We start from the raw sequence: 11,288 nt of genomic DNA, 5'->3' as shown, positions 1-11,288 counted from the left end.
AGGGATAGAGAAATACCAAAGCCTGCCTGAGAACTAGGATTTTTCAAAAGTCTCATCTCATTGTGGATTCCAATTTCCAAAGTTGACATTCATTAAGGGGAACGGATATGAACTTCCCATCACGATTTGGATGTGTATTTTTATTTCTTGTTATATTTATTTTCCCTTTGTGACTTGAGATGTAAGCTCCCCACAGACAAAAAGAGCTATCGAACCAAGTTCCCATCTTCCCCTCTCTGTAAGCTGAGATTTCTAAGGCTGAAGAGGAGAATAAAGTAAAATGAAGCGAGTCTGCAGATGTTGTCCACGTTCTTCCTAGAACAAGAAACAGAGAGAGACATGTTCCATGAACACATGTATCAGATGGACCAATGAAACTGCAGGGGCCCTGGCTAGATCTAAAATCCCTGTAATGGTGTGTGTGTGTGTGTGTGTGTGTGTGTGTGTGTGTGTGTGTATGTGTGTGTGTGTAAACCTAGGTGTATATGTATATGTATATATGTATGTATGAGTTAGGGTTTTACTGCTATGAAAAGAAACCATGACCAATGCAAGTCTTACAAGGATATTTACTTGGGCTGGCTTTTAGATTCATAGGTTCAGTCTATTATCATCAAGGCAGGAGCATGGCAGCATCTAGGCAGGCATGTGCAGGAGGAGCTGAGCCTTCTACATCTTCCTCTGAAGGCTGCTAGAAGACTGGCTTCCAGGCAGCTAGGGTGAGGGTCTTAAAGCCCACGCCCACAGTGACACACCTATTCCAACAAGGCCACACCCACTCCAACAAGGCCAAACCCCCTAGAAGTGCCACTCCTATTTGTCACTATTTGTCTTTAAACTTGAAACTCATTCATAAAACTGTTCAACGGACAACAGGTAAATTTAATGAAATAAATACAGAAGTATTAGAAAAATACACAGGAAGATGTTGCCTTAGTTACTGTTCTATTGCTGTGAAGAGACACCGTGACCAATTCATGAAAGGAAACATTTAATTGCCGTCTTACAGTTTCAGAGTGTGAGTCCGTGGACCATCGTGGTAGACACCATGACAGCAGGCTGGCAGGCAGGCAGGCCTGGCTGAGTAGTTCCTGAGAGCTCACATCCTGCTCCCCAGATGAGAGAGATAGAGAGGGAGAGGGAGAGGGAGAGGAAAGGAGGGAGAGGGAGAGAGAGGGACAGGGAGAGGGAGAGGAAGAGACAGAGAGAGAGAGAGAGAGAGAGAGAGGGAGAGGGAGGGAGAGGGAGAGGGAGAGAGGGAGAGAGAGAGGGAGGGAGGGAGAGAGAGAAGCCTGGTGGGATTTTGAAATCTCAAGGCCCCCACCTCCCATTGACACATCTCTTTTAACAAATACACAACTCCCATTCCTTTCTAAACATTCCACCAACTGGAAACCAAACACATTCAAGTATTTGAACCTCTGAGGGTCACACTTATTCAAAATCCTAAAGTATGTTTTTTTTTCTTCTTTTAAAAGAAATCAAGTAATGAGTGTCCATCCCATTTGGCAGTATATTTTATCTTGACATTTCAATTCTCAAGGTTAGCGTTATTTGCATAACAAGTATCCAATCAAGCCATAACTCTCCCATAAGCCAAAGGCATCATACCTCCCCCCTTTCTACTTGATTATCCACATAGGGGTTACGGAAACATATCCCTTCATCCTGATTTAGTTCAAAGCATGGGGAGCTATTGATGTGCAATTAATTGCTATTCATAATGGGATAAAACAGAAGCCAACATGATTGAGTCTATTGTTGCTGGGAGCTGAAGATTTCCCTTCCATTTAATAAAACGTGATAAATATGATTTTAACGCAAGCCTAGAAACCCCAACAAAGCCTTTACTTTATATTTTTTTCAGTATTTCCACATCATTCTCTGTGACACACAGGAACCTAGAGGAGGAGAACTGTGTGGAGTCACTGACACATACTCAACAAAGGATTCGTTTGCACAATAAGGAGATATATCGTGTCCTCTGAGAGTTGGCCCCACGACTCCCAATGATCTAAAAGTCCTCAGGTTCCTTGGAAAAAACAGCACTGCATTTGCATATAACCTATGCAACCCTCTCTTATACTCTAGTCATATTTTGTGTGTGTGTGTGTGTGTGTGTGCGTGTGTTCATAGAGACATGTAAGTTCAGAGGCTGGGGGAGGGTAGAGCGTGTTCTGCTCCTTCACTACCTACTGTATTCCCTTGTGACAGGGTCCCCTGCTGAACCTGAGGAGAGGCTCACTGTCAGGAAGCCCCTGTCATCCTCCTGTTCCCATACCAAGCCCTGGTGTTTGCATGTGTGACCACACACTTGGCATTACCCCTATCCCGTCTCCCCAGACCCTCCTACATTTTAAATAATCTCTGAATTACTTTTGTTCTTAATGAAATGAAATCATGAGGGGCTGTTATTTAGGAGATGACAAGAAAAATGGTTTGTATGTGTTCAGTACAGATATGGTATTTTAAAAACCACTTTTATTAGTTCCTTGAGAACTTTGTACATTATATATTGATAGAATTTACTTCTCACGTCTCTTCCTAACTCCTCCCAGATCCATCCCCACCTAATCCCTTCTCCCAACTTCAAGCTCTCTTTCTCCCCTCTGTAATAACCCACTCAAGTCATTTATGCTGCCCATAAATTCATGGGCCTTGGGCAAGCCCCTGGAGACTGGCCAGCTTATCACCAGCTATATCTTTGTAGAAAACTGACTCTCCCTTTCCTATCAGCTAGGGCTGAGGGATAGTGGTCCTGTCATGTATAGAAGACACTGCTTTGTTCTGGTTCTCGCTGACATGTGTATCTTCTATTTCCACTCCCTCTTCCTTGAGGGTTCCTAAGACTCAACTCCTTCCCTTTTTGCCTCTCTCTGTGAGTCTGTGTATATGCGTGTGTGTCTATATTATAGATGTCCCATTTTACATTCAAGCACACACATGGTGGGGGGCGTCTTTACAATTGACTGCTGACGGTATCTCACCCCAGACAAAATGCTGCAATGCAGACATGGTGTGGCTCAGTCCCAGAAAGAAATAGGAGATGTTGAGAAACCTACCCAGCTGTTTCTAGTGTGAGGTGACGTTTAGACCTCTGACACAACATCTGGCCATACCTTATGGGTTTAAGATACACATTGTCCCAGTACAATGTTCAAAGGTGGGACTATGAAAGGCAATTGGACCCTGTGGGCTGTAATCAATGAGTTCATCTGTTGATGGATGTGTATGAATGTGGCGGGAAACTAGGAGATAGGAAATTAAGGGACTTGGTCATTTGGGACGTGTCTTGGAGGGTGTTTTTTTGTCCTTAGTTTCTTCCTGTGTTGGTGCTCCTTGGATGACAGTGAGGTTAGCAGTTGAGCTCTATCGTGCCCCTTTCATGGTCATGTGACCATGGACTGAAACCTATGAAACCATGAACCAAAATAAGTTAGTTTACTATGTGAGTTGCTAGGCAATGTGTAAGAGTGATGAATGGGATTAACATGAAAGTGGCCAAAAGTGATGCTGACCATACCAGGTCAGGACCGGAATTGATGTAGGAAGACCCATGACTTAATCCTTTAAACTCTTTGTCTGGAGGCTGCATGCTAAGAGAAGACACAATGTTTCCCAAGTGGTTTTATCCAGACGAATCTGCCAATGTATCTGTCGTCTTAGCAAATCAAGAACCTCCTGCTTCCCGCTCTGGTCCTTCTCCTGTCTTCACTTCTGTGTTTTTAATAGACTTCGATATCGTATGAACTAGTGGGAAATGAGTATTAAAAAAGGGAAGGAAGCTATAAATTTTGCTGTAAAATCATTAAATTACACACTTAAAATAAATGGATTTTTTAAGTATGTAAATTATACTTCAATAAAGCTGCAGAAAAGGCTTGGCCAACTGTGATGCTTGTCGTGTGATTTGCTATTTGCTATAGTTCCTGTGACTTTGATCTTAATAGTAGTGGGTTTTATTACAGATGACTCAGACACCAGGGTAACCATGCAGGGAGAACACTCCGTACTGTCAGGGAAAATAAATCAAGTCAAATTCATTGGCTTTATTAATGAGGGTTTTTCTGGTAACAGCTTAGTTGGCTGGAAGTTGGACAGCTATTGGCTGAGAGCAAAGATGGAGAGAGCACAATGTTTACAGGGATAACTGAAGGTTGTTCTCACAAAAGGGTCTGAGTCTCACGGAGTGCATTTGCAAAAGCTCCAGCGGCTGGTGGAGCTGGGGCCTATGAGCCTTGCAAGATGGCCATTATATGTTTTGTGATGTCATGGCCAAGTGTGAGACAAGGCTAGATGAAGTGGAAAAATTTTGGTATCTATGGAATCTCACTTGTGTCATAGGATGTTTTTCTGGAAGCTATGAGAGGAGAGCATGTTTTGCTGAAGGAGACACATGAGAAGGCATGTGATATTTCCCTGGAGCACATGCTTGAAGGGTGACAGGATGTTTATGGAGAACATAAATGTAATCCCACAGAGAGTGAGAGGACATCTTTTTTTTTTTTTTTCGGAGCTGGGGACCGAACCCAGGGCCTTGTGCTTGCTAGGCAAGCACTCTACCGCTGAGCTAAATCCCCAACCCCTTGGGAGAGGACATCTTTACATTGCTACACCTTGCAAGGCTTCGATGGTCTTTGCTGGTCTTCGTTTCGCAAGGAGAAATGCACAAAAGAACCTGTGCTATCCATGCTGCTTCTGGATGCTTCTGCTGCTTCTTGTTGGTTTGTTAGAGCCTTGTGGTCTCTGACAGGTCAAGGCACTGCTACTGATATGGGTTTTGCGTTTGCTATTGGACCGTACTGCACCATGAATATTGGAGTTACCCCAAAGAATTACTTCTAAATAGGTCCACAACTCTCTCCCTTTTCCTATCAACTTTCTCTCTCTGCTACCTCTGGTTGGTGGGCTAGAAGGTTTAAGAACCCTAAATAAAGTAGGTTTTGAAAAAATCTAAGCCTACAGATAGATTCATGGGTTTTGAGAAAGGGCCATGTCTCCTGCTGAGAGGAGATGATATGTAGGTTGTGACTTTTTGCTTCTGTGGTCTACTGTGACCCATTAAATGGCCAGTGACTGACAGTCTCCCAGTAAGTGTAGCCCACACTAAAATGCTTTCGCTTGGCGTCGGGAGCTGTAGAATGTATTCATTTCTTGTCACATATCCTCGAGTATTCATGTTGGTGACAGTAGTTACTCTTCAGTTCTGCCATACAGGGAAGTGGGTCTGTACACTGAGAGAAGAGAGTGTCTGGTGGTGAGTATGTAACATGGAGTAAGAGAAACATTATGGTGCTGGGTCTCTCGCTCTCTCTTTTTTTTTTTCCCAATTTGACAATCTGGAGTCAACTGAGAAGAGAGAACAAGTCAAGAACTGCCTCCATTAGATTAGTCTTTGGGTTAGTTTATGGAACATTTTCGGGATTAATGACTGTTTGTGGGAGGGCCCACCATTGTGGGCAAGTTCATCAGTAGTCATGTGTAAAAAGAATAGCCTTTTAGGCTGTAAGAAATAGTAATGTAGCAAGCCATGGGGAGAGTGGCGGTTTGAATAAGAAAGGCTCCCACAGTCATATATTTGAATATTTAGTTAACAGGGAGTGACAGTATTTTCAAGGATTAGAAGGATTAAGAGGTGTGGCCTCATTGGAGGAAGTGGGTGTGTCGACAAGGGTGGGGTTTGAGTTTTCAAGAGCCCCAAGCTTTCCCAGAGTCTCTCTTTATCTCTCTCTTGTCTCTCTCTCTGTCTCTCTCTCTGTCTCTCTCTGTGTCTCTGTCTCTGTCTCTGTCTATCTCTCTGTCTCTCTGTCTCTCTCTGTCTCTCTGTCTCTCTGTCTCTCTGTCTCTCTGTCTCTCTCTCTCTCTCTCTCTCTCTCTCTCTCTCTCTCTCCTTACAGAGCAGTAGCTCTCTATTGCTCCCGTGTTATGCTCCCTGCCATGATGATGGACCAGACGTCTGAAACTGTAAGGGAGCCTCCAATTACATGCTTTCATTATAGTAGTTGCCTTGACCATGGTGTCTCTTCACAGCAACAGAACAATGACTGAAACAGGGAGCAGACCAACAAGCAGAGCTCCTTGTTACCACTTCAAGCTCCTGTTCTGGTTTCCCTCAGTGATGGTCTGTAACCTGTAAGGTAATAACCCTTTCCTCCCCAAGTTAGTTTTGATCATGGCATTCATCACGGAGAGAAGGAAGCAAACTAGAACGTCACAGGTCAGCACATGAGCAAGTCTTACCTTTAAATTAAAACAAAGTGTCTATACGTCTCTATTTGTGGTTATGAGGTAAGCATCTGTGGCTCTACTAGACACACTGTTTCTATGAGAAATTGTCTTACTTAGGTTTCCTATTGTTGTAAGGAAACACGGTGACCAAAGAGCAAGTTAGGGAGGAAAAGGTTTATTCAGCTTACACTTCTACATTGCTGCTCATCAGCAAAGGAAGTTGGAACAGGAACTCAAACAGGACAGGATCCTGGAGGCAGGAACTGAGGCAGAGGCTATGGAGTGGCACTGCTTACCGTCTTGCTCCTCATGTCTTGCTTAGCTTGCTTTCTTATAGAACCCAGGACCACCAGCCTAGGAATGGTGCCGCTCACAGTGGGCCGGGCCCTCCCCACCGATCACTAAGAAAATGCCCTACAGCTGGATCTTATGGACGCATGTTCTCAACTGAGGCGCCCTCTTCTCTGATGACTCTAGCTTGCATCACGTTGGCATAAAATCAGGGCGGTGGTTAGAATGTGATTGTCCCATGGGAAGTGTGGCACAAGTAGGAGGTGTGGCCTTGTTGGAGTAGGTGTGGCCTTGTTGGAGGAAGCATATCACTTTGGGGGTGATATGCTTCTTCTCCAACACCATGTCTGCCTAGACGCTTCCATGATTCCTGCCTTGATGAAAATAGACTGAACTTCTGAACCTGAAAGCCTGCCCTAATTAAATGTTGTCCCTTGGGGTTGGGGATTTAGCTCAGTGGTAGAGTACTTGCCTAGGAATCACAAGGCCCTGGGTTCATTCCCCAGCTCCGAAAAAAAGAACCCCCCCAAAAAATGTTGTCCCTTATAAGTTGCTTTGGTCATGGTGTCTTTTTGCAGCAATGAAACCATCAGACAACCAGCCAGTATAAAAAATCCCAAATAGCAGAATTAATCAACGATAGAAAGTATTTTCAAGTCCTGCAGTGAGAAACTTATTCTAGTGAAGAAACAGCAATGAATGAGTCCAAGATAAGGTTGTGTCCAAAAGAAACTCTTGGAGTGTAGATGTGGCTCAGAGAGACCCCATGGGGTGCACAGGGGTTTCTCAGGAAGAGAGAACTACATGGTCAGGAACTGCAAAGAATTTTATTTTATTTTATTTTATTTTATTTTTTTGAATCTTTTTTTGGGAGCTGGGGACCAAATCCAGGGCCTTGCGCTTCCTAGGCAAACGCTGTACCACTGAGCTAAATCCCGAACCCCCGCAAACCATTTTAACGACATGGCAAATGGCATAGGAAAGAGCTCAGCACCTCTGCATTGGAGGCACCATCAAGAGTTTTCTGAGGACAAGCTTACATGTGAGTAAAACACGGGAACTTCCGGGGGCTGGATATGGTAACAGGGCCCGCAGGTTTGTAGAAAGCCATCCAGTTGAAGGAGATCCAGGCAAGGCAAGCCAGTGCAGGAGCTCTTTGTGGTCATCTAGGGTCATTGAGAAGAGACCTTAAAAAATATTACAGGATGCAACAGAGTCTAACGTGCTCAGGGAAGCTAAACACAGGATCCACGTAACACCTGACAGAAGCTCACGGCATCCTCATCTTCCCTTTTAAATTACTTTTTACTGAACGTACAAAATATTGGGCTTTATGATACTTTTAGGAATCGATAGATATAAACTTAGTTTGGCATTCACTTCTCTTGAGTTATCCTCGTCAAAATGTCCTCCGGGGAAGCCTCCACCTCACATCAACCTTCTGTAGTGATGTCTTGGCTGTTCTTTAAGGAACCAAAGAGACCAATAAGGATGCGGCCCAAGTTAAACTCATTCTAGACCCTTTCTGTTCTTCCTGGTCTCCTACTTCACTTTTTGAGAACTCCATCTTGGAATTCCTTCGTCCCTCAGTGTCCTCTACTCCCTCATGTGTTCTTTAGTCTTTCTTCCACATCCCCATCAATTTAATTTTTCTTATCCTCATCCTGGTCTCTTCTCTGCATGTGAAGGTGGGATTTATTTAAAAAGATGACTTTAGGGGCCGGGAGAGATGACCAATGGATCAAGACCTCGTCTGCTTTGAAAGAGGACTTGGATTTGTTCTTTGAGCTCATGTCCAAAGGCTCCCAACCACCTTTAATTCCAGCTCCAGGTTACCTGACTATTCTTTTCTCTGTGGTGTCCTTTATTCATGCCCTTCCCCCACCCTCATAATTAAAAATAATACATCTAGAGATGAGAAACAGGTTTCATTAGGTTTCGTTAGTCAAACACTCCCCGACCTTCTCTGATTATCAGTCTGCTTGGATCAGTATATTGGGTTTCCCCTTGAGTTCCAAGACCACCTCCCTGTTACCTGCCCCTCCTTCCCCAACTGTCTGTTTCTCCCTCAAACTTCCCCTCAGAGAATCTATTTCTGGCCCCCCTCCACTGCTTCCTAAACATCCATCTTTTTTCCCCCGTGCCATCCCTGCTCCTCTAAGCCTCATCTCCAGTTCTTTTCTATCCCTAAAGACCAGACCAGCTCAGTCCTGTTTGTTTTAGTCTACGTGACATTAGACTTACTGTTCACAGCCTTGACTTTTCCGGCTTCCTCTCCATGTTCCATCCACCACAGTCCGTCTCCTCCACCAAAGTGTTCACACACAACACGTCACATCGCACATTTTAATTTTTAGAGCAAAACAAATTCAACTGGAAAAGATACTGGGGTTGTCAAAGGCCCGTGGGTATCTGAAACACAGAAAAACAAATATTTTCCCCAATCCTATAAATTACCCATCTATGTCCCCCTCAGTTTGTGCATTTCACCTTAACGGATCTTTTCCACCAGATTATAGACGTAGATGTGGATGTCGCCATCAAACTTGGTGAACTACACAGAAGGCTTGGGTAGAACTTGGTAAATGACTTTGTCGATCAGTTTGGACCCGTCGCTTCTGGTGAACTGCACACATTGACCGGTTAAGATGTCGCTGTCAACGTCTGACTTCACCTCTGCTGGAGGAGTCTCTGGAATGATATGGAGGATACCTTCTGTGTAATCATCCAGGAGCTGGTAGATGTATAGGACTGGATCTTTCTCGTAGGTGATGTAAAACCAGTCCTTCATGATCGGTACCTGGGCTAGGACCACCCCCCTCCAGTTGTCCTTAGAGCCATGTTTGCCCTCAAATTTATGCTCCACAGCTCGGCCAACCAAGGCACTTGCGAGATGGGTATTATTCACTTGAAGAAACACTACTTTGTGAGGCAAGACCTTAAGCTTTAAAATCCTCTCATCGCTGTGAAGTTCCAGTCTGTAGACACAGTCAATTCCATCATACTTGACCAGAAAGAGAGAGGGACTTGTTGGCAGTTGATCTACAATGATGGCCTTCCACTGGGTGACGAGCTCATCACCTTCCTTCCATCCGTGAGAAATTCTGCAGCCCACAATGTTCCCCAGGGCCTGGGGAGAAGGCCTCCTCCTCCTCCGCTTCTGGAAGGATGGTGTGCTCATCCTCCTCAGAGACATCCTCTTCTTCATGACTGTAGACCTAGTGTGGTAGGCCACGGCATCCTGGTCCACTGTCTTGTGGCTATCATTCTGTGTTCAGGCTTCATACTTGCCCGTGGCCTGTGTTTGAAGAGCTCGCCTGCTTAAACCAGACACAATGCTGTTCCCTCTGTCATACGAGTCCCTGCAAGAACAATGGGGGTGGGGAGGGGAGGGCGCTGGACCAAGGCTCTTGTCTAAAAGAACTTTGGAGCAGGTGAGGAAGGCGATGGTAAACAGGGTTGAACATCTGAATCTTATTCTGTCATAATCAGAAGTTCGTAGGAGGGCTGGGCAATGGTGGAGCACACCTTTAATTCCAGCACTCAAGAGGCAGAGGGAGGCAGACCTCTGTGAGATCAAGGACAGCCTGGTCTACAAAGTTAGTTCAAGGATAGCCAAAGCTACCCACAGAAAAACCCTGCCTCAAAAATCAAAATCTAAAGTTCAAAGGGAAATGAACAAGTGGTTCACTACAGCTCAGAATAACATATTCAGACACATTTCTTCAGCCCGAGGCACTTTGCCTCTGCTGAGGAACCTCTCCTTGAATGGCAAGTTAAGTGTGGGATTAAGTATCCCTGTCCCCACTTTAAGCAAGCAGAACAGAGAAAGGATAGCAAAGAAGCCAGAATGGTGGCCACACCCCACTTCTACCCTCTAACTATGAACTATGTGGCAACATCCACAAGTGTCTGCCCAGAGACACAGCACACCAGTCCACTGGCTTTCTGTACTGTGCATCCTGACCCAGGCCCAGGTTTATTCCGTGAAGCTGTTGCATCTTCGACTGCAACAAGAGTCTTTTGTGTAGGCAACAACAGCCATGTAGAAATAATATCTGGGGGTTGGGATTTAGCTCAGTGGTAGAGCACTTGTCTAGCAAGCACAAGGCCCTGGGTTTGGTCCTCAGCTCCGAAAAAAAAAAAAAACAACAACATCAAAAAGAAATATTTTCTCCTAAAATGCACAGGCACAGAGAGGAGCTTTGGCATTTTAGTAGGATTATGAATAAGATATTGTTAGCAAAGATAATAAACTCCGGAGAGTGACTAGCCTAAACCATCCGCCGAGCTCTCAAACGTGGAAGACATCAGAAAATACGGTTACTCGCTGTATGAGTGAAAACTTTTAGTTTTCTGGGCTACAAGGGTCCCCGTTATCTTCATAAACGTATTTACCGAAAGAAAATGTCCTAGTCGTCCAGATTCTGTCTTCTGAAACCGGTCAGGCACCAAAAGCCTGTTGAACAATTGTGGGGTTCAGGAGCTGAACTGGCTTTAACACCCCGCTGGGAAGATAGTGAACCCACCTTCAGGGGAGTCTAGCGCCCCCAAGTGGAAGAGAAGCCCAACCTCCACCCAGTGCTCTGTGACATCATCCAGGCTCTGCTTTACGTCATAGAAGCCCTCTCAGGCCAGTTCCTTCCGTAGTTACGCTTACTTAGAAACTTGCAGCATCTAGGTTTTAGCTTCTCCTGTTGCCTCCTGGAGACCCAAAATAAAGTCCCCACCCAAATATTCTGATGACTCAAGTCACAGTCTGCTCAAGT

General features: G+C 44.8%; 1 protein-coding gene across 2 annotated transcripts; it reads right to left on the bottom strand.

Annotated features, from left to right (window-relative positions):
- Positions 1 to 7,343: 7,343 nt before the first annotated feature.
- LOC148002443 (Y-linked testis-specific protein 1-like) lies at positions 7,344 to 11,080 on the bottom strand. Of its 2 annotated transcripts, none has more exons than XR_015633711.1 (4): positions 10,918 to 11,080; positions 9,010 to 9,210; positions 8,764 to 8,931; positions 7,344 to 7,982 (listed from the first exon to the last, which is right to left on the bottom strand). XR_015633711.1 is itself a non-coding variant. In XM_087577398.1 (4 exons), exon 2 carries the CDS (start codon positions 9,725 to 9,727, stop codon positions 9,074 to 9,076), a length of 654 nt encoding a protein of 217 aa, XP_087433524.1. In that variant the 5' UTR covers positions 9,728 to 9,881; positions 10,918 to 11,040; the 3' UTR covers positions 7,806 to 7,982; positions 8,764 to 8,931; positions 9,010 to 9,073. The 2 variants fall into 2 exon arrangements, 1 of the variants encoding a protein (XP_087433524.1); XM_087577398.1 differs by having other exon boundaries at positions 7,806 to 7,982; positions 9,010 to 9,881; positions 10,918 to 11,040.
- Positions 11,081 to 11,288: the final 208 nt, after the last annotated feature.

The sequence above is a fragment of the Rattus norvegicus genome, chromosome 11 (genome assembly GCF_021556685.1).
Source record: "Rattus norvegicus strain SHRSP/BbbUtx chromosome 11, alternate assembly SHRSP_T2T, whole genome shotgun sequence".
In the NCBI taxonomy this organism is placed as follows: Eukaryota; Metazoa; Chordata; class Mammalia; order Rodentia; family Muridae; genus Rattus; species Rattus norvegicus.
Note: the sequence above shows the minus strand (reverse complement) of the source record. Positions and strands in the feature narration are given on the sequence as shown.

Excerpts from the sequence above, each read along its gene's own strand:
- LOC148002443 (XM_087577398.1), bottom strand. The coding sequence starts at position 9,727 with ATGAAGAAGAGGATGTCTCTGAGGAGGATGAGCACACCATCCTTCCAG.